Source organism: Oryctolagus cuniculus, chromosome 5 (genome assembly GCF_964237555.1).
Source record: "Oryctolagus cuniculus chromosome 5, mOryCun1.1, whole genome shotgun sequence".
In the NCBI taxonomy this organism is placed as follows: Eukaryota; Metazoa; Chordata; class Mammalia; order Lagomorpha; family Leporidae; genus Oryctolagus; species Oryctolagus cuniculus.
The window spans coordinates 170,331,607-170,355,657 of NC_091436.1; the positions used below are offsets into that span (position 1 = coordinate 170,331,607).

The 24,051-nt window shown below is 43.7% G+C and overlaps 1 protein-coding gene across 3 annotated transcripts; it reads left to right on the forward strand.

Annotated features, from left to right (window-relative positions):
- The first annotated feature begins 521 nt into the window (after window positions 1-521).
- ZNF322 (zinc finger protein 322) lies at window positions 522-21,364 on the forward strand. Of its 3 annotated transcripts, XM_051834690.1 has the most exons (5): window positions 839-1,125; window positions 1,811-1,902; window positions 6,507-6,556; window positions 9,852-9,923; window positions 17,185-21,364. In XM_051834690.1, the coding sequence occupies exon 5, from the start codon at window positions 17,362-17,364 to the stop codon at window positions 18,565-18,567; it is 1,206 nt and encodes a 401-aa protein (XP_051690650.1). In that variant the 5' UTR covers window positions 839-1,125; window positions 1,811-1,902; window positions 6,507-6,556; window positions 9,852-9,923; window positions 17,185-17,361; the 3' UTR covers window positions 18,568-21,364. The 3 variants fall into 3 exon arrangements, with proteins under 3 accessions (XP_017193153.1, XP_051690650.1, XP_051690649.1); XM_051834689.1 differs by lacking the exon at window positions 6,507-6,556; XM_017337664.3 differs by lacking the exons at window positions 6,507-6,556; window positions 9,852-9,923 and having other exon boundaries at window positions 522-1,125.
- The last annotated feature ends 2,687 nt before the right edge of the window (window positions 21,365-24,051 follow it).

Sequence of the window (24,051 nt, forward strand, 5' to 3'; positions counted from 1 at the left end):
GGTTTTCATCGGGTTAGGAGAGAACTTGCCACTACGGGAAGGGGGAGGCGGGGAAGCGGGGAGAGCTTTGCAGAAGGCCACCGGCAGAAGAGAACGGAGGTCTTTGAAGTCTGCGGGAACTTTCCTCTTATCTGTTTCATAGCTGTCCTGTGCAGTTTACCTGCTTTGCCATTTGCATTGCGAGGAGTTGAGATGGGTCTGGTTAGGCCCCAAGGATCTCAACAACAGGGAGGAAATGGGGGTGTGTGTGGCGGAGTGGAGGAGCAGGAAAGGGAGGAGAGGAACGGTGCAACAAGTCCTTCATGAGTCCTGTGTTCTTTAGTGGAGTTTAAGGAATTCTTAGCGTTCGTCCTTCCCACTAGATATTTTCAAGCTTAAAAGTTTTGTCCCTGGAACAGCCGAGCCTTTCCCAAACATCGCAGAACGAGCCGGGGAAAGCCAACGTTTCCCTCCGTCCACACGAGGGCACCCTCCACAGGTCATCACCGCCGCGGCTTCCGGAAACCCAGCGCTTCCGCCTCGCGTCGGGACCGCCCATCGCTTCCAGGTCGTGCGGGGGGTTTTCTTCAGGGCCGGCGCCTTTCAGGCACTGCTTCATCTTTTAGCACCACGCCAGACCAGAGTTCCCTTCCAACAGCTCCGGGGAAGAGAACAGATGTCAAAAGCTGCAGCATAAACTGCAGAGCTGTAGGCGTTCTTTCCCCCCGACAGATGAAGGCTCACTTCACCCGGCCTTCCACTGCGTGGTACAGCCCAGGCGCGCCGCTGTCCCGCCCCTTTCTGGAAGCTCAGCCCCTATTGGCTTGGAGTCCGGGGTGGAGCGTCCTGGAGGCCCGAGCCAGCGGTCACGTGGCTGCGGGGCGGGGCCAGGCCGGCCGCTCCCCAGCTGGGCTGACGGGCGTGCGCGCTGGCCTGGCTCGCCCTCGGCTCGCCGGGGAGGTGCAGCTCACCCGGCCGCTGAGCGACGCAGCCGGCTTTTCCGCGCTTTCGTGGCCCTTTCAGCTCGCTTCCCTCCCCGAAGCTGGGCCCTGGGCTCACTCACTGAGGCGGTGAGACCCGGATCCGAGAGTTCGGAGAGTAGCCGGAAGTGCGTCCCAGGCCGAGGGGGCGGTGCCGACGTGCGAGGTGAGCGTGGAGCCGGAGTCCGGGGGCGGGGGCCGGGGCTCCGGACGGGACCCGAGAGCCCCGGTAGCGACCTTGCTGCACCTCAGCGAGCCGGGTCGGTGCCCGGCAGCGGACGGAGGACGGAAGACGGTCAGTGAGAAGTTGCAGGAGGGCTTCCCTGCCGCTGCTGGGGGTGAACGCGGCCGGGCACTTTCCCCGGTAATCGACGCTTGTGTGTCGGGGAGACCTCGCCTCCCCGCTGTTTTCCGTGGTGGTGGACTCTACATGCGGAAGAGCTTGGTGTGTTCAATCATTCCGCAGGCATTTTCTTTTGGAAACCAGAATTACATAGAACTTTGCACCTTGAGGGCTGCAGGTGGGAATGGGTCCTTGAGGAGTTGAGGTAATACAAAGATGGTTAGCAGACCGCAAACAGCTTCCAGAAACACGGTTTGAGGCTTTGTTGTGAAGTTACGAGGAGGGGTTTTTGATTTTTTGTCTGGAGCTGGTCAGGGTGGAACTGATGGCTTCCAGCGACAGGTACTTCCTGGGAGAGAAGCCGTGTGATCAAAGGTGAGGGGAGCCAAGATGCTGTTGAAGAATGCTGACCAGACAGCAGAGTAAACGGACCGACTTTAGAAGGCCACCCCTAAAGGTATTCTAAGTTTGACAAAGCTATCATCTACGTTGTTGATTTTTCCTCTAGGAGAGGGAAGAATTATTGATTGTTGTGAATAGGTCTGCACTAGAGACCTTTTGGAGCCGAAAGGAAGACAGTCTCGAGTCTCTCCGGTCGTGGTAAGTGGCATACTAGGCTCAACCTAAAGGCGGGTTTTGGGAGAGAGAGGAAAGAACAGAAGAGGAATGGGAGAGGGTACACGGCAGTTTCTTAGCTCCTGAGCTAGCAAGGGAATAAAACCGAGCCCTGACCTACTAATTTAAGTGTATTTTCTCCTCCTTTCCATTGTGTGTGCATGCGTGTTCACTGTAGGCATATAATTACTTCTTAATTGATCTGCAGCAGGAAGGAAGCAAAATACCCAGTACGTAGGCATGCTCTGGAATCAGAGGATGGACATTTAAGCCGAGTTCTACTATTTACCAGCTGTGAGTTCTTGGGTGATTGCATAACTGCCCTGAGTGTGAGGTTTTCTGTTTGTAAGGTGCAAACATTGGTAGTAGTATCTATTTTACAGGATTGTTGGAGAATTAAATGAGCTAATCTCATGTGACAAATGAAAAACTAAGATAATCCCAAACCTAGAGCCTATATAGTAAGCATTATCTATTTACAGTATCTCCAGACTTTGATGGTCCCATACATCTTTTAATTGTAACGATAACCTTGAGCTCTAAAATTGTAACTTAGCCTGTTTCCTTGGACTTTTGTTGCCTGCCTGCATGTTTTCTGCTCTCTGACCTGGGACCCTGACTCTTACTAGAATGAGGTAAGAGCAGCGTCCTAGATGGGGGTTCACTGGAGCTAAGACTTGAAATATATATTTGGTTTTGCCAGGTGAACCAGTCAGGGCTGCTGGCCTAGTCTGTTGTCTTGCTACTTGGGCTGCAAGGATAATGATAACTTTTGTTTTCCTCTCTTGTTCTAGTATTTGTATTTTTCATTCATTCAGCAAATGTATTCTAGGTACTAGGGATGTTGCAGTAAATCAAAGACTAAATTCTAACTGTAAGGAAGTTGTATTCTTGTAGAGACAGAAACAAATGAATAAACACAAAATATATAGGACAAAGTTGGATGGTGATTAAGTGTGATAGAAATCAGGAGTTAAGGAGGAATTAAGTTAAGGTTAAGGAGGAATGGACTGTGTTCATGTGAGTCGTATGTGCTTCCTTTTGAGGAAGTAATTTTTAGGCAGAGAATTGAATCAAAGGAACAGGCTGTGTAGAGAAAGTGCATTCTGGAAGGACTAGGTGCCTGTGATGCTGAAGATGGGCAGAAGTGCCACATTATGGCAGGCATTAAAAACTTTGGGTTTTGGAGCCGGCATTGTGGTGTAGCTTCCTGCTTCACAGGTATCCCATATGGGCACCAGTTCGTGTCTTGGCTGCTCCAGTTACTATCCAGCTCCCTGCTTGTGGCCTGTGGAAAACAGCAAAAGATGGTCCAAGTATTTGGGCCCCTGTGGGATACCTCATTGAAGCTCCAGTGATAACCCATGTGGGATACCCCAGTGAAGCTCCTGGCTTCCATCTGGCCTAGCCCCAGCTATTGCAGACATCTGGGAAGTGAACCAGATGATGGAAGAGGTCTCTTTCTCTGTCTCTCCCTCTCTTGTGTCTTTTGAAATAAATAAATAAATCTTTCTGAGAGGAAATGATGATAATATTTTAAACTAGGGAAGTGTCTTGGTCTGCTTTGAGGTTTGACAACCAGACTATATTTTATTTGTTCTGGTGTCTATGAACAGGAAAATGATGCCCTTATTTTCTCAGGTATTTTTTTTTTCTTCCTGGTGCCCCATACTTTATTAGTACAAACATAATAATTTGGGCTGATAACTAGGTAATAACATGATTGAGTTGGTGGGCTGTGACCAAGCTCTGATGTCTGTTTTTACGCTAGTCCTCTTTTGAGGACAAAATTCCTATAAATTCACTGTTACATAAGCTGTTGGTCAGTATGTCTGAGTGTGTCTGCATGTCTTTACTAGTTGTGATTCTGAATTGGAATTCTTTTTCTTTGTAACATTTCTCCAGTTTTTCAACTTTCTACATGATCTTGATCATTAATTAACTGAATTAGTTAATTATTTTAAATGGATTTTGAACAAGGCTTTGTGTTAAGAGTTAGGCACAGAGGATGGGCCCAATAAATGTCAGTAGATTTGTTCATGTAAAGGTGAAATTAAGATGATAATAGAGCTTGTTATTTATTGAGCATCTACTCAGACCCAGGCATTGAACTTGGTCCTTAGTGGATAGTGTCTCAGTTCTTGTAGCAACTACATGAGTCATGTAAGTATCTTGCCTATTTTATCAAAGGGGAAATTGAAGCTGAAGGAAATAATTTACCCAAGTTCTTATAGTTACAAAGCAGCTGAGTGGGAATTTGAACCAAATTTTTATTTCAGAGCTTAAACTTTCAGTTTCAACTGCCAAAATATACCAACCTTTAGTCATCCTATTTTTCAAAAACCAAAATCAGGTACTTCTAATTTTGAAATAATTTCAGACTTAGAAAAAATTGCAGAGTAGTACAAAGAATGCCCCCAAATGCTAAATGTTAGTTTTTCTTTTAAAGATTTTATTTATTTATTTGAGAGGTAGAGTTACAGACATTGAGGAAGAGACAGAGAAAGGTCTTCCATCTACTGGTTCACTCCCCAAGCCGGGGTGGGCTGACCTGAAGCTGGGAGCCACGTGACTGGAGCTGGGAACTCTATCCATGTCTCCCACATGGGTAATAGGAACCTAATTACTTGGGGTGTCACCGCTGCCTCGCAGGACTGCATTAGCAGAAAACTGGAATCAGGAGCTGGAGATGAAACTCAGACCCAGGTTCTCTTGATAAAGGACCAGGGAGTCTCCACTGACATATACACTCTTAGACTTAAACCTGGCCTGGCATTGTGTTTTAAATTTGAAATTTTACTTGTTCATTGTTGGTATAGAAGAAAGTGATTGATTTTGTATATTAAGCTAGTATCTTGCTACTTTATTATAATTGTTTCTAGAGTTTTTTTGTTGTTGATTCTTTGAGATTTTTTGTGTAGACATGTCATATTTTTTTAAAAGATTTATTTATTTATTTTAATTTTTTTATTTTTTATTTTTTTGACAGGCAGAGTGGACAGTGAGAGAGAGAGACAGAGAGAAAGGTCTTCCTTTGCCGTTGGTTCACCCTCCAATGGCCGCCGCGGCCGGCGCGCTGCGGCCGGCACACCGCGCTGATCCGATGGCAGGAGCCAGGAGCCAGGTGCTTTTCCTGGTCTCCCATGGGGTGCAGGGCCCAAGCACCTGGGCCATCCTCCACTGCACTCCCTGGCCACAGCAGAGAGCTGGCCTAGAAGAGGGGCAACCGGGACAGAATCCGGCGCCCCAACCGGGACTAGAACCTGGTGTGCCGGCGCCGCTAGGCGGAGGATTAGCCTAGTGAGCCGCGGCGCCGGCTAAAGATTTATTTATTTACTTGAAAGTCAGAGAGAAGGAGAGGCAGGGAGAGAGAGAGAGAGGTCTTCCATCCACTGGCTCATTCCCCAATTGGCCGCAGTGGAGCTGTGCTGATCTGAAGCCAGGAGTCAGGGGCTTCTTTGGGGTCTCCCACATAGGTGTAGTGCAGAGTTACACAGAGAGAGAGGGAGAGGCAGAGAGAGAGAGGTCTTCCATCCGCTGATTCGCTCCCCAATTGTCCGCAACAGCCAGAGCTGTACTGATCTGAAGCCAGGAGCCAGGAGCTTCTCCCGCGTCTCCCAAGAGGGTGAGGGGCCCAAGGATTTGGGCCATCTTCTACTGCTTTCCCAGGCCATAGCAGAGAGCTGGATTGGAAGTGGAGCAGCCGGAACTTGAATCAGCACCCAAATGGGATGCCAGCACTGCAGGCAGTGGCTTTACCCGCTAAGGCACAGCACCGGCCCCTCTTTTTTTATTATTATTTATTTATTTATTTGAAAGGCAGAGTTACAGAGAGGCAGAGGCAGAGAGAGAGGTCTTCCATCTATCTACTGGTTCACTCTCCAAATGGCTGTACTGGCTGATTCTTCGCCAATCTGAAGCCAGGAGCCCAGAGCTTCTTCTGGGTCTCCCTTGCGGGTGCTGAGGCCTAAGGAGTTGGGCCATCTTCCATTGCTTTTCCAGGCCATAGCAGAGAGCTGGATCGAAGTGGAGCAGCTAGGACTCTAACTGGAGCCCATATGGGATACTGGCACTGCAGGTAGCAGCTTTACCTGCTAAGCCACAGCGCTGGCCCCAGAAATGACTCTTATTTTTTTTTCTCAGGGTGCTGGCTTTGGTACTAAGGATTCTGTTTTTTATCATGGCAGGAGGAAGTAGGTAGCCATTAGTTTGTACTTTCTTGAATGTTTTCAACAGGAAAGGGTATTAATTTCTGTTGTGAATTCTTTACAGTATCCATGCAGATAATTTTTTCCTTCATAGATCTGTTAAAATTCAGAATTATACTAATGGATTTCCTAATATTGAAGGGCTTTCTAATGCCACATTTCTTGACCAAATCCCACTTAATAGGGATATGTTACTATGTTAATGTGATATGGAGTTTTGTTAATTCTCCTCACATTGATTAGTGATACTAGGCTGTAAAATTTTTAAGCTCTTTCATCAGGTTATCGATGTTATCCCTGTTTCACAAAAAGAATTAGGAAATTTTTCTAAAGTGTTCTGGAAAACATTTATGAAGCTTTGATTTTATTTGATTTTTGCAGGTATATTAGAACTCCCTTGAGAAACAGTCTGGGCCTAGAACTTTTTTGAGGTTAGTTCCTTGATGACCTTTTCCATGCAAATCCATGTTTTAAAAATTTTTGCTGTAGTGGGTCAAGTTTGATAATTTATGTTTCTTAAGGGAGCCATCTATTTTATAGGTGATCACATTTGTTAGTGTAGAGATCTGCATAGTGATCTTGTGCTTCTGGTTCAGTGGTATTCTTACTTGTCCTTTGTTATTTTGTTTTTATTAAATTAGCTAGTGATTTTCTGTTTGAGTTTTTCAAGATAAATAGAATTTTGATTTCTAATTCAGTTTATTATTTTTCTGTTGTCTAGTTCATTGATTTCTCCTTTTTCTTTATAGCCTTTTTATTTCTGTTGATCTAAACATTTAGCTTGTTCATTTTAATTCTTCTATTTTTATTAATCAAAACATGATAAAGTTTATGAATACTCTTGATCACTACTTCAGTTTTATTCCATAGATTCTAACGTGTATTTTAAATGATCAGTATATATGTTTTAAATTTTTCATTTCTTCTTTCACTAAAGAGTTAATAGTTTTTTTTTCGACCTGTGAGAGGATCTTTTCCCATTTCATATTTTAATAAAGTTCTTGTTTTACTACAGACTATTTCTTGTAATGTGTTACTTTATGGGACTTAACTGGTACTTTCTTTATGACTTAATGTGTGACAGGTTTTTTTTTTTTTTTTTTTTTTTTTTTTTTTTAATGATTTGTGTGTGTTCCTTATCGTCCGGGTGTAAGCTTCAATTTATATCCATAAGTGCTACTTATTAATTAGGTTATTTTGGACTTCTGCCTTATTATTTGTGGTCTACTTTGTGTTTACTGAGTGCTATGTGATGTTTTCCTATTTCTAGTCTGTATCTGTTATAGCTTTCACTTTGTAAGTGGGGCTGCTATGTAACTTGGTAATTCTATTATAATTTAGAAAATGTTCTCTATCAGAGGTAATGCTTTTTGGCTTGAATTTTAGTATCTTGATAGTTGTGCTATACTTTCATTGTTTGCCTGCTTTCCTTTACCCATCCATTTCTTTTTTTCCAAAAAAGATTTTATTTATTCATTTGAGAGGAGGAGCTATCATAGACAGAGGAAGAGAGATAGAGATAGGTCCACCATCTGATGGTTCACTCCCCTAATGGCTGCAATGGCTGGAGCTGGACCTATCCAAACCTGGGAGCCAGGAGCTTCCTCTGAGCCTCCCACATGGGGGCAGGGGCCCAAATACTTGGGCCGTCTTCCACTGCTTTCCCAGGCCATAGCAGAGAGTTGGATTGGAAGAGGAGCAGCTGGGACATGAACTAGTGGCCACATGGGATGCCAGCGCTGCAGGCAGAAGCCTAGCCCACTGTGCCACAGTGCCAGCCTCTGACCCATCCATTTCTAAACCCCTTGCTTTGAGTGTCTTGTATTTAGTTAAACTCATTCATATTTCCTGATATGATTGCTGTTCAGTTTCAACATTCAATGTGAGAGCCATGTAGCTAGGGTTTGGTGATGGTGTGGATCTTGTGTGGTACATCTGTTCTTATTCTTATTGCTTTCAAAGTATCTGTTGAAAGATTTGGCTTTCTGCAGCTCCCATATCCCCTCTGACTTTGTTTTTGTACTGTGTCTTTTATATTTCCTCTAGAGATACTTTGTTCTTTCTTTTCCATATTTATAAGGCAGTTTTATTTACTTATTTTTTGACAGGCAGAGTTAGACAGTGAGAGAGAGAGAGACAGAAAGGTCTTCCTTCCTATGGTTCACCCCCCAAATGGCTGCTGTGGCTGGCACGCTGCGCCGATCCGAAGCCAGGAGCCAGGTGCCTCCTCCTGGTCTCCCATGTGGGTGCAGGGCCCAAGCACTTGGGCCATCCTCCACTGCCTTCCCGGGATACAGCAGAGAGCTGGCCTGGAAGAGGGGCAACCGGGACAGAATCCAGCACTGCAACCGGTACTAGAACCCGGGGTGCCGGTGCTGCAGGCAGAGGATAAGCCTTGTGAGCCGCAGCGCCGGCTTATAAGTCAGTTTTCTGTCATTGATTTCCACAGAAAGTAAATTTTAAATAACTGATGTGGAAACTCATAGGTTTTCTGAAAAGTCTCAGTTGACAACTAGGTTCTATTTCCCTAACTTTTGTATTTTGGGCTGTGTTAATTCAGGCCTGGAGTTGCTGAAGGGGACCCAAAAAGAGTAAACTGGTTGCTCTTTGGGTGGCATTTAAATTATGGGTGTTGCTGATCTGTGTCCTTGTCCTCAGATAGCTGGGCCACAAGTTCTTTCAGATCTCATAGGTGCCTCTGGTGGAGGAGCCAACATGGCATATGTTTATTGCATCTTACCCAGAGCTAGAGCCAGGAAGTGTGTCAATGCTCGCAGTTGTATACTAAGGGTCACAAAGAGCCTCTACAAAGTGTACTCATGTTCTGTCTGTATCCTGGTGATTCCATTTTTGTCCAGTTCTTAACAGGAAGGTTGTGGAAAGAACTGAAAGTCTCAGTAGCCTGAAAACAAGACAGGTAGAAGCTTCTGAGGGAAGAACTAGTAGTTAGGTCTGGGCTGTCACATATCTTTTTGTGCAGCTGGTCAACTGGGTTGCCTTTGGCTGAAATATGAATCAAATTAGGCTATTAGGAATTTGAGTAACCAAAATAGTGGCGGCTACATGGTTTCCAGTGAAGGAAGGAGGTGGTTTCTTCCTATTCTCAAGTATCCTTTGTTGTCTTCATTGTGATTTATGGGCAAACTGAAGCCCCATGTGAAGGCAGTGCCGTAGTGCTCTCATTGGCAGCTGGGAGTTAGTGTTAGGGGCCTCTCCTTCCATGTTGCTGTAGTCATAAAAGGAGCTGTGGATTGTGCTGATGGGTTATGCACTATTTTTTTTTTTAAAGATTTATTTATTTATTTGAAAGAGTTACAGAGAGGAGGAGAGGCAGAGAGAGTGAGTTCTTCCATCCACTGGTTCACTCCCCAATTGGCTGTAACAGCTGGAGCTGTGCCGATCCAATGCCAGGAGCCAGGGGCTTCTTCCAGGTCTCCCACTCAGGTGCAGGGGCCCAAGAACTTGGGCCATCTTCTACTGCTTTCCCAGGGCACAGCAGAGAGCTGGATCGGAAGTGGAGCAGCCAGGATTTGAACTGGCGCTCATATGGGATGCCGGCACTGCAGGCGGCGGCTTTACCCGCTACGCCACAGCACCAGCCCCAACACATCTAATCTTTGTAAGGAAATGGCAGTTTAGGCAGTTGTGTCCTTGGAGTATAAATAAGCTAATACTAAGTCTGTTACTCATGACTTTTTCTCCTTTTCTTGTCCTTCTGTTTCACAGGATGCTGTCTTCCTTGAGATATTAAAATCTCAGGACCAGGAAGTGAATGCTGCTTTTCTTTGTAGATTCCAGGTGAGCTGTGTTTCTTCAGAATAGCTGCCTTCCCATTGCACTGAGTCCTTTTTCTTCAACAGATAAGGAGAGAAGTAGACCTTCTGTGAAAATCCATTCATATACTCAGCAGGTGTTATTTAAGCACTAACTGTGTGTCTGGTACTTTTTTTTTTTTTTTTTTTAAGATTTATTTTATTTATTTGAAAGAGTTACAGAGGGAGGTAGAGAGAGAGAGAGAGAGAGACAGAGAGGTCCTCCCTCCGCTGGTCTACTTCGCAGATGGCCACAATGGCCGGAGCTGTGCCTATCCAAAGCCAGGAGCCAGGAGCCTCCTCCAGGTCTCCCATTTGGGTGTAGGAGCCCAGGGACCTGGGCCATCCTCCACTGCTTTCCCAGGCCATAGCAGAGAGCTGGATCAGAAGAGGAGCAGCTGGGATTAGAACCAGCGCCCACATGGGATGTGGGCACCTCAGGCCAGGACCTTCACCCGTTGCGCCACAGCCCCGGCCCAGTGTCTGGTACTGTTCTTTCTACTAGGGAAAGAGCACCAAACATCCTTGCCCTGTTTTAGCAGCAGATAATGGTAAGTGATATGTTTTATGTTAGAAAGTGACGAGTCCATGGAGAAAAATAAAATAGAAAAGGGGGAGAGGGAATACTGGGATCTGGAACAGTCTGCAGGCTGTAGGGTGGTCAGGAAAGGTTTCTGAGAGCAATATGAGAAAAAATTGTTATTCAAGGAGTTAAGAGAGACCCACGCCCAAACCTGGAGGAAGAGGGCTGTAGGCAAAAGAATGCATGAGCAGAGACCCTGAGAGGGTGTTTCTGTTGGTTGAGGAACAGCCAGGGGCTGGCTTGGAATGTGCAGGGAAGAATCCTGAAATAGATTAAAGAGGCAGCACAGATGTGGCATCTTGTGAGGGCAGAGAAAAGACCATTGGAGAGAATACAAGGATGTGATCTGGCTTTCATTTAAACTGGATCACACTGACTGAAGGGGTGCGAAGTAGGGCATAAAGAGGACAATGGTAGAAGGGTCTTAGTCTATTCTGGCTGCCCTGATAAAATCTCAGACTGGGCAGCTTAAACAAAAGTTCATTTCTTCCCAGTTCTGAAGGGTATCAGTTTAAGACAAGGTTTCGGGGCCATTGCTGTGGCTTAGATGGTTAAGCCACTGCCTGGTGTGCCAATATTCCATATGGACACCCGTTTGAGTGCCAGCTGCTCCACTTCCAATCCAGCTTCCTGTTAATACTCCTGGGACAGCAGTGGAGGATGGCCCAGGTGCTTGGGCCCCTGTGCCCATGTGAGAGACCTGGAAGAAGCTCCCGGCTCCTGGCTTCAGCCTGGCTCAGCCCTGGCCATTGCAGCCATTTGGGGAGTGAACCAGTGGGTGGAAGATTCTCTCTCTCTCTCTACCTCTCTCCCCGCTACCTCTCTCTCTCTCTCTCTTTCTACCTCTGCCTTTCAAATACATTAAAATTAAATTTAAAAAAGTTTCTTCTGAAGCCTCATTCCTTGGCTTCCAGACAGCTGACTTCTTACTTGTGTCCTGTGTGGTCTTTGATCTCTCTGTGTCCATCTGTGTGTATGTCCTAATCTCTTCTCTCTCTCTCTCTCTCTCTCTAAAGATTTATTTATTTAAAAGGCAGAGATAGGTGTGTGTGTGTGTGTGTGTGTGTGTGGGGAGAGAGAGAGAGGGAGGGAGGCAGGGAGAGAGGGAGAAAGGGAGAGAATCTCTTCTATCTGCTGGTTCACTCCCCAGATGGCTGCAACGGATGGGGCTGGGCCAGGCTGAAGTCAGGAGCCTCTTATGGGTCTCCCACATGGGTGCAGAGGCATAAGAAATTGGGCCATTTTCCTCTGCTTTCCCAGATGCGTTAGCAGGGAGCTGGATCGGAAGTGGAGCAGCCGGGACTCGAACCAGTGCCCACTACTGCAGGCAGAGGCTTAACCTACGCTACAGTGCCAGCCCCTCTAATCTCTTCTTGAGAGGGATACCAGCAAACCAAGGGCACATGCTAATGGCCTCATTTTCTTTTTCAAGATTTATTTTATTTATTTGAAAGAGTGACAGAGGGAAAGACAGAGTGAGAGCAAGCTTCCATTTACTGATTCACTCCCCCAAATGGCCACAACAGTCAGGGCTGGGCCAGGCCAAAGCCAGGAGCCAGGAATTCCATCCAGGTCTTCCACATGGGAAGCCGGGCTCAAGTTCTTGGACCATGTTCTGCCTTTCCAGGTGCGTTAGGGAGCTGGATAGGAAGTGGAGCAAATGGGACTCAAGCTGGCTGTCTAATACGGGATGCTGGATTAGCAAACTGTGGCTTAACCTGTTGGGCCACCACCCTGGCCTCTCAATTTCATTATGTCTTTAATGATCCTGTTTCTCAATATAGTCACATTTTGAGTAGGGGTTAGATCTTGAGTATATGAATTTTGAAGGGAAACAGTTTAGTCCAGAGCAGCTGAGAACCAGTTAGAGGGTTACTAAAACAATCCAGCTGAGCAAAGGGAGTTGTTTTGACCAGGGTGGTAGCAGTAGAAGTTAGAAATAGCTGGGTTCTGGATGTGATTTGTTGCTCCCATATCATGGGCAGAGAAACATGCTAACTTTTGAGATAGTGTGTTTTCAAACAAGGGTTCATTTGATGGCAGGTGTGTGTACTCATTTCCTAGGATATCATTATCAAATAAGCAGAGAGAAAGAGTTTCATAGAGGGAGTTCTTCTATGTTACTTTAAGAGTTACCTTAAAGATATAATTTGGACCATAAATATAATTTCTGGTATAGTTTAGTAGATCTATGTAGATAATGGCAGAATATTTTAAATCTCGGGTTTAAAGTTGCTGTATTTGCATTACAATGTATCTGTTAAACTTACCCACTTCCTTTTCTCAAAGACTTTGAATTTCCGATTCTTGTTAGCTTTGTAAGCACTTCTTTCTCCCATTCTGGCCCTGTGTGTCATAACACTGCATTTATTATGTTGAGTATGTCTTGACTGAAGAAACTGTAGTATTCAGTTCTTCCTCCTATTTCCTAAAGATAAATTTTAGAGCTTTTCTGAGTTGATACTTGAAACCTTTTTATACATAACTTTTTATATATAACTTTTTCTTACAAGAGCAATCTATGCCTTATACAGTAATTGCTGAATAAAAATCAGAAAACTGTGGTTAGTAAATTGATGGAATAGAAAGCCATCTGTCATTTTATTAGCCAGAGATAACCATTATATTGGTGCTCTGGATCCTGTTTCCTCACTGTTGTCTCATGAGTGCAGGTGTTCATTTGTGTTCTCGTTCATTGCACTTACTAGTGTGCTATATTTAATGAACTTTACTATTTATGTACAAATGGATGTGTAGGTACCAGTTCAAATTAGACAGCAGACAGTCTCCCAGAAAGATGTACATACACTGAACATGTTATGTAGTCAATTCCAGAGGCTTTGCAGGCTATTTAGAAGTCCACAGATGCCAAATAAGAACTTTAGTTCTAGGTTTGCGCCACTATGTGCCAAGCACTGTTCTGGCGTCTAGGGAAAAGTACCAACCCAAAACCCTGTCTGTGCAGGGCTTAATTGCGCAGGGAAAACAGAACAAGCAAAGGAGAGGAGAGTTGGGTCACTTGGGGTGAGGAGTCACTGATTTACAATACTGTGGGTGGCTATGGCCTCACTGAGACTGACTGTCAAGGAAATACATGAACAAAACGAGTGAAGGAGCCTGGAAGATACTCAGAGACAGAGTCCTTTAGCCTTTCCAGCCCTGTACTCATAAAAGAGGCCACACTTGAATGCAACAGGGCAGTGTGAAGATCCCGAAATGTGAGTGCAAATGACTTATGTGAACAATAACAAAGACGTGGGGAGACTGGGTGGGAGCAAGGAAATGAGACAGAGTGTTAATTAAGGGTCAGATTTCTTTGGGGCATGTAGTGTTTTTTTTTTTTTTTTTATGATTTATTTATTTGAAAGAGAGAGAAGGAGAGGTAGAGAGAGAGAGAGAGATCTTCCATCCTCTGGTTCACTCTCCAACTGGCCGCAATGGCTGGAGCTGCGCCCATCTGGAGCCAGGAGCTGCCAGGAGCTTCTTCCAGGTCTTCCCAGTCTTCCCACGTGGGTGTAGGGGCCTGAGGACTTGGGCCATCTTCTGCTGCTTTCCTGGGCCATAGCAGTGAGCTGGATTAGAAGTGGAGCAGCCGGGACTCGAACTGGCACCCCATGGGATGCTGGCACTGCAGGTGGTGGCTTTACCTGCTACACCACAGTGTTGGCCCTGGAGTATGTAGGTTTTTAACAGGTACAGTATTGTGGAGTGGTGAGGCTGATTTGTTCCAGAAACCTTGGAAGACAAAAATTAGAGACAGTAAACAGATTGATTTGTGTTGGGGAGTTTTACTGTAAAGAGGCCCAGAGAAGTGAGTCAATAGCTTGGGGGTGAGGCGGCTGAGAGAAGTTTTCTGTGTAATAGTTGGCTTTAAAATGATCCAACTGGAAGCAATAGCTTGGTAATGTGGGAGTGGGGGGTAGAATTGTTGGAGTGATACCTTGTGGGGAAAAAAAAAGGCTGTATTAGCACCCAGAATGAGAACTCTCCTTCATGTGAGCTAGGCAGGTGTCCATGGGAACTGAAGTTGGTCAGTCTGGTGGTGATAGTATGTGGCAGGTAGTTTTCGAGTTTTGTTTTCATGTGTTGTTTTGCTTTTGTTTTCATTTTCTTAGTAAAATTGGAAGTAAAAGCATAAGCTTATACTCCTCAGATGAAGCTTATACTCCTCAGGTGAAGGATGGGGTGCCGAATGAGTTAGGAGATGACTGGAGATTCGAATGAGTTTAAAGGATATGGGAAATGGCTTTTGCTCCCTTTTGTTTCTCATGTTTTTTTCTTAATGGCACTGAGTAATGCAGTGACATTACTCACTCTGAACTTTTCTCTTGAATTAACTGTTCATTAGCATTACTTTACATTTTCACATATCCTGTTTACCATGCTGTCTTTAACTCATTTTGTGGCTTCAAGTAGATTGATTTTTCTGTTTCTGTTTCTCTTTTTAAATTTCCTAGTCACTTAAAGCTGTCTGTATCACCCAGGAAGAGACAAAGCATTTTCAACCTGAGCAGAGTGCCCTTTCAGTAATTTTTAAGATTATTTATTTATTTGAAAGGCAGAGTTACAGACAGGGAAAGACACAGAGAGAGATCTTCCATCTGCTGGTTCGCTCCTCAAATGGCTGCAACTGCCAGAGCTGGGCTGGTTTGAAGCCAGGAGCTTCTTCCGGGTTTCCTGTGTGTATACAGGGGCCCCTGGACTTGGGCCATCTTTTGCTGCTTTCCCAGGCACATTAGCAGAGAGCTGGATTGGAAGTGGAGCATGTAGCACTTGAACCAGTGCCCATATGGGATGCTAGCACTACAGATAGTGGATTTACCCACTCTGTCACAGCACCCACCCCATGTTGTGTTCTTTTTGTATCTGAGGACATATTTCTTTTTACCTCTTTTTTCTTTTCTTTTTTTTTTTTTTTAAAGACTTATTTATTTGAAAGACAATTATAGAGAGAAGTAGAGCTAGAGAGAGAGAGAGAGAGGTCTTCCATTAAGCTGGTTCACTCCGCAAATGACCACAATGGGCAGAGCTGAGCTGATCTGAAGCCAGGAGCCAGGAGCTTCCTCTGGGTCCCCCACATGGATGCAGGGGCCCAAGGAATTGGGCCATCTTCTACTGATTTCCCAGGCCATAGCAGAGAATTTGATTGGAAGTGGAGCAGCCAGGACTGGAACTGGTACCCATATGGGATACTGGCGCTGGCAGGCTGGGGATTTAACCTGCTGTGCTGTGCTGTGCCACAGCACCGGCCCTTCTTTTCATTTTTAAAGATTTATTTTATTTATTTGGAAGAGTGACACAGAGACGAAGAGATGTTCCCATCTACTGGTTCACTCCCCCAAATGGCTGGGCCAGGCTAAAGCTAGCAGCCCAGAACTCCATCTGAGTCTCATACATGGGTGGCAAGGGCCCAATCACTTGGGCCATCTTCATCAGCTTTCCCAGGCGCATTAGCAGGGAGCTGGATTGGAAACGGAACTGTAGGTCTCAAGTCTGGAATTCTGGGTGTTGCAAGCAGTGGTTTAACTGGCTGCACCATAGTGCATGCCCCAAGGATTTATTTCTTTATAATGTTACACCTCAAAATGGGGGAAAATCTTTTCCACAACCTTTCACTGTATAAAGAAACACTTGGTATAAAAGCTATTTTTGAAACCTAGGTTTCTTTCTATAATAAGGATTTGTTTTAAAGATTTATTTATTTATTTGAAAGAGTTACACAGCAACAGGAGAGGCAGAGAGAGAGGTCTTCCATCCGATGGTTCACTCTCCAATTGGCCGCAATGGCTGGAGCTGCGCCGATCTGAAGCCAGGACCCAGGGGCTTCTTTTGGGTCTCCCACATGGGTGTAGGGGCCCAAGGACTTTGGCCATCTTCTACTGCTTTCCCAGGCCATAGCAGAGAGCTGGATCAGAAGTGGAGCAGCCGGGTCTCGAACCAGCGCCCATATAGGATGCTGGCGCTTCAGGCCAGGGCGTTAACCTGCTGCCCACAGCGCCGGCCAAAGGATTTTTGTTTTTGAGAAAGATTTGTGCTTGTTTGATCAATCAAAGCAGACTCATGTCCATTTATCATCCTCACCATCCTCGTCATTATCATAAGAGCTAACAACAAGTGCTTCCATGAGATATGTAATGATTGGCCTGTTATTCAACTCGTGAGGTAGTTTCTGTTATTAATCTATTTTGCAAATGAGGAAACTAGGCACAGAGTGGTTAAGAAACTTCCTTGATATCCCACAGCTAGGATGACAGAGCTCCCTTCTCTGGGCTCTGAGATTCTGGTGGTCATTAACTATTTCCTTCTAGACTTTTCTACAGGAAGGACTGCAGAGATATACTTATCCACAGTGTTTTTTGATTTGGCTTTCTTTATAAGCAGAGATATTGATCATTTGGCCTATCTTGATTTTTCAGCTGAAGCAAGGGAAGAGAGTTTTGAAATAACCTGGGTTCATAAAAAAAGGGTTCTTACTGGGAGTTTCCCATACATGTTACTGATTGGTTTTGTATTAGCAATGAGGAAAACTAAATAATTGATTTCAGTCCTTGCAAACTCTAGGAATCTCATGAATACTGGTAGAGAATTTCTGTCTTTTCTATAGTGATTCTAATTTTTCTGTTAGTTATAAGAGTATAAATAATATTTCTACTTTGTCTCACAGGGCTGGAACTACCAAGTAAGGAATTAGTGTATATGATGCTGGAGACTTGTAGAGGGGAACTGCCATGACGGAAAGGCCTGAAAGACACATATCATCTACTTCTCAAGAAGATGACTGTGAAGGTGATGATGGGCCAAGAAGACCAGTGGAAAACTCCCTAGGAGAGAACCATAGAAAATGTATACTTCAGAAGAAAGATGTAATCCAAGAACTCAGAAAACAAAAATATATCATGTGGGCCCTCAGAAGGGTAAAAAGATTTTTATTCATGTGCATGAGATTTCTCAAGTAGATGATCAAATATCCCAGTGCCTTGAATGCCAGCAAAACTTCTCTAAAAACTTAGCTTTTATTATGTGTGAGAGAACCCATACTGGGGAGAAACCTTATCGATGTGATATGTGTGAGAAAACCTTCCTCCAAAGTACAGAGCTTATTTCACACCAGAGGATCCACAATTATGAGAAACCTTACAAATGTAGTAAATGTGAGAAGAGCTTTTGGCACCACTTAGCCCTTTCAGGACACCAGAGAACACATGCAGGTAAAAAATTTTATACTTGTGACATTTGTGGCAAGAACTTTGGTCAGAGCTCTGATCTGCTTGTCCACCAGCGAAGCCATACAGGCGAGAAACCGTATCTATGTAGTGAGTGTGATAAATGTTTCAGTCGCAGTACAAACCTGATAAGGCATCGAAGAACTCACACAGGTGAAAAACCATTTAAGTGTCTGGAGTGTGAAAAAGCTTTTAGTGGGAAATCAGATCTTATTAGCCACCAGAGAACACATACTGGTGAAAGGCCCTACAAATGTAATAAGTGTGAGAAGAGTTACCGACACCGTTCAGCCTTCATTGTACATAAAAGAGTTCATACTGGGGAGAAACCCTATAAGTGTGGTGCCTGTGAGAAATGCTTTGGTCAGAAATCAGACCTTATTGTGCACCAGAGAGTCCATACAGGTGAGAAGCCCTACAAATGCTTGGAATGTATGAGGAGTTTTACTCGGAGTGCCAACCTAATTAGGCACCAGGCAACTCACACGCACACTTTTAAATGCCTTGAATATGAGAAAAGTTTGAACTGTAGCCCAGACCTTATTGTGCATCAGAGAATTCACATGGAAGAGAAACCACATCAGTGGTCTGCGTGTGAGAGTGGCTTCCTTTTAGGTATGGATTTTGTTGCCCAGCAGAAAATGAGAACTCAAACAGAGGAGCTTCATTATAAATACAGCGTGTGTGATAAAAGCTTCCACCAGAGTTCAGCTCTTCAGCATCAGACAGTGCACATTGGTGATAAACCATATATCTGCAGTGTGGGTGAGAAGGGTCTCGAGCTCAGCCCTGCTCATGCATCAGAAGCCTCACAAATGTCTTGACCAACAAGAAATTATAATATAAAAATGTATTTACCTGCCAGAGAACTACTTAAAATTAAGAACCTAGGCAAATCTTACATTTTCCTTGGTGCTCAAACTTTAGTGGGGATCATAAAGCCTGTGGTTGCAGGGAGTGGGAGAAATGCTTTGCCCACAGAGCAACTCTGACACCACCATATCAACTAGTTACTTACAGTGAAGAACTCTACATATGCCCTGTGTTTAGGAAATCTCTAGTCTGAGCTCAAATTTGATCACTCACAAGCGGATTCTTACAAGTGTGTGTGAGACCTTTCTAACTGCGTAGCCTTCCTTGTTGCAAGGAAATTCATGCTGGAAAACAACTTTTTAAATGCCTTCAGTGATTCATTGTATAGGCACATCTCATTGGACACCAGAAAACCCACCCTGGGACACCCTCAGCAAGTATGAAGACACTTTCTAACAGAACTCTTAATGTCTTGCCCATCGGAGAAGCCATACTGGTGAAGAATTGTGTATTTGTCCTGAGTGTGGCACAAGACTATTTGGAGAGCCTTACCTGGGTTTATATCCCACAAAAATCCTAATCTGAGGAAAGACCTTATGACTATCTGGATGAGATAGCTTGGAATGATCAGTTCTTGTGGTACATCAGGGAACTAAGTGGAAAAAAAAGCCCTGTAAATACTTTAAGTCTGAAAAATGCTTTGCTATAAGCTCTTATCTTACTGGGTCCCAAAGAACCCATTCTTCAGAGAAGCTTGCTCCCATAAAACATCAGACTGTACATATGATACATATGAGAAGGATTGTCTCATAGTTAGTTGATAATTACAAGAGATTTGACTTTCAGTGGAGTCAGCTTGGGAGTAGATTGTAGACATCCAGAAGTTTGTTCTAGGAGGAGCTGGGCCGGTCCGTGGGGACCTTATGGGTAACTCAGGTAAAGATACTTATATCTGAATCACTTAATGATGGCTTTACTTTCACTGTTTAAAATTTAGAAATCCACTAAAGGAAGAGTGTAATCTTGAAATAGAAGGGGTGACATGTGTCACTGTTAGGAAAAAGAATGTCTTGATTTGACTCTGGATTTTCATTCTTGGCTAGAATGTGTTAAGTAGTGTGGGAACCTCTTGGTGATGGTAATTAAAAGAACTAAAGCTCAAAAGGATTTAACTCTTCCAGTAGTTTCCCATTTGCAGGACTAGTCTCACAAAGAAGCAGGATAATAATAGTTGAGTCATATTTTCAAAACTTTACTTACAATTTTTGGTTATCATTGGTATTTGAAATTTCTACTTGAGAGATTCGTTTTCTTTCAATTCAGTACGTAAATTCCAGCATCATAACTGTGATGTTAGTGTCTGTTCTTTGGCATCATTTTATCTCTTTCAGTGAGAGATACCTCTGAGTTAGTCCCTGGCAGACTGGCTAGATGAGAACAAAAAGTAGCCGATGCCTGAGTGGGCAGAGTGTGAAACAGAGTGAAGTGTTTACAGAAGAGCAGGGCTTCATTTGGAGTGCTTGTCTCCTTAGCTAGTTTCCCTTCACTCTATACTTCTGCTGTAAACAGCAGTTTAAGCCTCTTGATAATATCTTTCATTTATTTCAGAACTGCCAAGAAAAGAGAAATTATCCTTTAATCCCAGGGAGAGTTGCAGTCACCACAATCTAAGGTATATTTTTGGCTTGGATGGAGAATTTTAAATGGTGGAAGGGAAAAGTAGTTGGCAGATTCATCACACTTTTAAGGATAATATATCACTTGTCTCCTGTTTAACAGGATACTGTGATTATTTTTAGTATTCTCTAGAAATCTTGTAATCCAGGGTCTGTGAATGGTTGCATATGAGTTGTTTTCTTCCTTATGATTAAGCCATTTATATAAATATTTCAGATTCCTGCAGTACTTGGGACTCTGTAGCTTGGTGAATAAACATGGCTATCACTAACATTGGTTTGGTGTAGTATAATAGCAGATCCCTGAACTCCAGAGGGTATTGGCACTTGAATGTGTGGAGGTAACCAGCTGCTGCCTAGTGTAGCCGTGAGTTTTGCTCCAAATGATTGGTTGATGATTATGATATTAGGGCCAGAGGATGTAGCTCTTAATGATAATGAGGAAATGGATTCAAAGATATTTCTTCTTTCAGAAAATATCCTGGAAGTTTGTTTGATCTAATGTGTTTCAGTACGTTTTATAAATAGCTCTTGTATCATGAAAAATTACCCAGTGTGATAAAACACCCAAGATTTTTTTTTTCCTCTTTGGTGAAAATACCTATGACTAGTTTATGTTTTACAGTAGTAATATGTAAAATAGCATTGGGTGTATAGCATGGCAGTGATGAAAATTAGTCCTTATGGCTACTTGGTAGTCATTAGAACTGGAGAAGGGGACTAAATTGGTATCATTAGCAGGGCAATGATTTGCCTCTCTTTGACTAATCTTACTGGTAATTGTCTCTAGGCTTTAAATTAATGATGGACCCTTTGTTAAATAGAGAACTTCGGGGCTATGAAACAGATCTGAGGGCTTTTAACTGTGGAGGGAAAGGGTATTGGTATTATTCATATAGCATAACCTGAGGTTGGAGAGGACCACTTGGGAGCCTGCAACCAAAATTAGAAGGTAACTTCTGGGATGGATGGAGGTTCCCTTGAAGCAGTGCCAACCTAAATCTACCTCAGGTAAGTAGGATAATTTTTTCAAGTTTCAGACCAAACAACTTGTATTCAGTCAATGTATTCCTATGCTTTAATGTTTTCATTTTCCCTTAATTCTTAAATAAACATTTGTTCTGACACACCATTTTTGTTTCCACTTTACTAAGAGAAGTAGTATTTTTCTGCACCTGGATTAGGATAATGTGGATATTTGTATGATACTTAGACTTGATGTAGTGATAACCATTGGACCACCTTTAAAAAACCAGACGTTTCTGATGCTAAGGCAGAGTGTTGTCTGTGCCTTGCCACGGACATTGGATCTTTTTGAAGCATCCCCATTGCATACGTAAGTAGTAAAGGAAATGGTAATAACATGAATTGGCCATATTGGGGCTTTGCTAAAATTTAGTAGCAGCCAAACCATCTGTTGTTTATATGAGTACTTGACACCCTCAGAATTAAAAAAAAAGTTTAAATATGTGACTCCTAGTAGAATTCACGTTGGGCTCATTTTTTCCCTCCTTGCCTTATTATTTGTTGGAGTGGAGTGAGGGAAGTGGTTAAAAAAAATGGTGTCACTTTTTTATTCATCACTATAAAGTTTGCCCAGTTTAGATCCCTTTGTTTTGCCAATGGACTTGGTCCCAGGGTTGTAAGTGGCTTTAAGATTAGACATATATAGTTGTACGGCTAAGAGGAGGAAGGGAAAACCACAGCTTCAAGTGTGATTTCCCCTTCTGCCCATGTTGAGTGGTGTGGTTACACCCGGTCCTGCAGCCTTCATGATTCTTTTCCTTATTCAAAGTCATGTGACTTCCCAGCATTGATGTGTGCTGTGGTAAGGAATATTTCTGGAAAAAGTCAAGAAACAGGAATGAGGAAGACATCATGAACCCCACAGAGGAGCACAACTTTTCAATGTTAGAATGAATTTGAAGAGATTGAGAAACAGAATTCAGAAAATTAATCACAGGACTATCAAAAGCAATCAGCGGCAAATACATGAACTGAAGAAAACCACACATGATATGAATGAAAATTTTTCCATTATTTAAGATTTAAAGAGAAATTGAAATATTAGAAATGATGAATGCAGGCCAGCGCCGCGGCTCACTAGGCTAATCCTCCGCCTTGCGGCACCGGCACACCGGGTTCTAGTTCTGGTCGGGGCGCCGGATTCTGTCCCAGTTGCCCCTCTTCCAGGCCAGCTCTCTGCTGTGGCCCGGGAGTGCAGTGGAGGATGGCCCAAGTGCTTGGGCCCTGCACCCCATGGGAGACCAGGAGAAGCACCTGGCTCCTGCCTTTGGATCAGCGTGGTGTGCCGGCCGCAGCAGCCATTGGAGGGTGAACCAATGGCAAAAGAAGACCTTTCTCTCACTGTCCACTCTGCCTGTCAAAAAAAAAAAAAAAAAAAAAAAAGAAGAAGAAGTGAATGCAGTAGATCAAATACAAAAATGCAATAGAAAGCCTTAACAGCAGATGTGGCAAAGCTGAAGAAAGAATATCTGAACTAGAAGACAAATCTTTGGAAATCTTATGGTTAAAAAAAAAAAAAATCCTTAAAAACAGTGTTGGAGATGCATGGAACACAATCTAATGACCCAATGTACTAAGATCTTCAGTTAACTTTGTACAAATAAGATTATACTAAATAAGGAGTTCAACAAATAGTATGAAAAATTGTTCCTCGACAGTTGGGACAAGGACTGTTCAAAGTCATCTCAAAGTGTCAGTTTCATTTCTATAGGTTACCTTTTAGGTGCCTTATTACCACAGATAGGGGAGAACATATTGTATTCCTCCCTGCTCCCCCCCCCCTTTTTTTTTCCTCAGAAACTTTTTATTTAAGGCACACAAACTTCATGCATTTCATAAATACAACTTTAAGGAACATAGTGATTTTTCCCACTGTACCTGCCATCCCACCCACACACGCATCTGTCTTCCTCCTCCTCTTCCCACTCTTTTTTACTGAGATCTATTTTTTTTTTTTTTTTGACAGGCAGAGTGGACAGTGAGAGAGAGAGACAGAGAGAAAGGTCTTCCTTTTGCCGTTGGTTCACCCTCCAATGGCCGCCACAGCCGGCGCGCTGTGGCCGGTGCACCGCGCTGATCCGATGGCAGGAGCCAGGTACTTATCCTGGTCTCCCATGGGGTGCAGGGCCCAAGGACTTGGGCCATCCTCCACTGCACTCCCTGGCCACAGCAGAGAGCTGGCCTGGAAGAGGGGCAACTGGGACAGAATCCAGCACCCCGACCGGGACTAGAACCCAGTGTGCCGGCGCCGCAAGGTGGAGGATTAGCCTAGTGAGCCGCGGTGCTGGCCTTGAGATCTATTTTCAATTGACTTTATACACATGATTAACTCTCTTAGGAGTTCAACAAATAGTATGGGGAAAAAAAAACGGTCAAAGGCTATTCAAGTCATTGATTCTCAAAATGTCAATTTCACTTCTAGCAATTGCCTTTTAGGTTCTCTGTTGGGGTCAGGGAGAACATAGGGTATTTGTCCTTTTGAGACTGACTTATTTCACTAAGTATATTTTCCAGTTGCATCCATTTTGTTGCAAATGACAGGATTTCTTTTCTTTTTTTCTTCTAAAGTGCTGTATAGTATTCCATGATGTACATAGCCCATTATTTCTTTATCCAGTTTTCAGTTGATGGGCATTTGGGTTGATTCCATGTTTAGCTATTGTGAATTGAATTGCAATAAACATGGAGGTACAGATAACTTTCATATGCTGATTTCATTTCCTTTGGGTAGATTCTCAAGAGAGTGGGATGGCTGGGTTGTATGGTAGGTCTATATTCAGATTTTTGAAGTTT

Coding starts and splice junctions, on each gene's coding strand:
- ZNF322 (XM_017337664.3), top strand. CDS start 17,362: ATGTATACTTCAGAAGAAAGATGTAATCCAAGAACTCAGAAAACAAAA.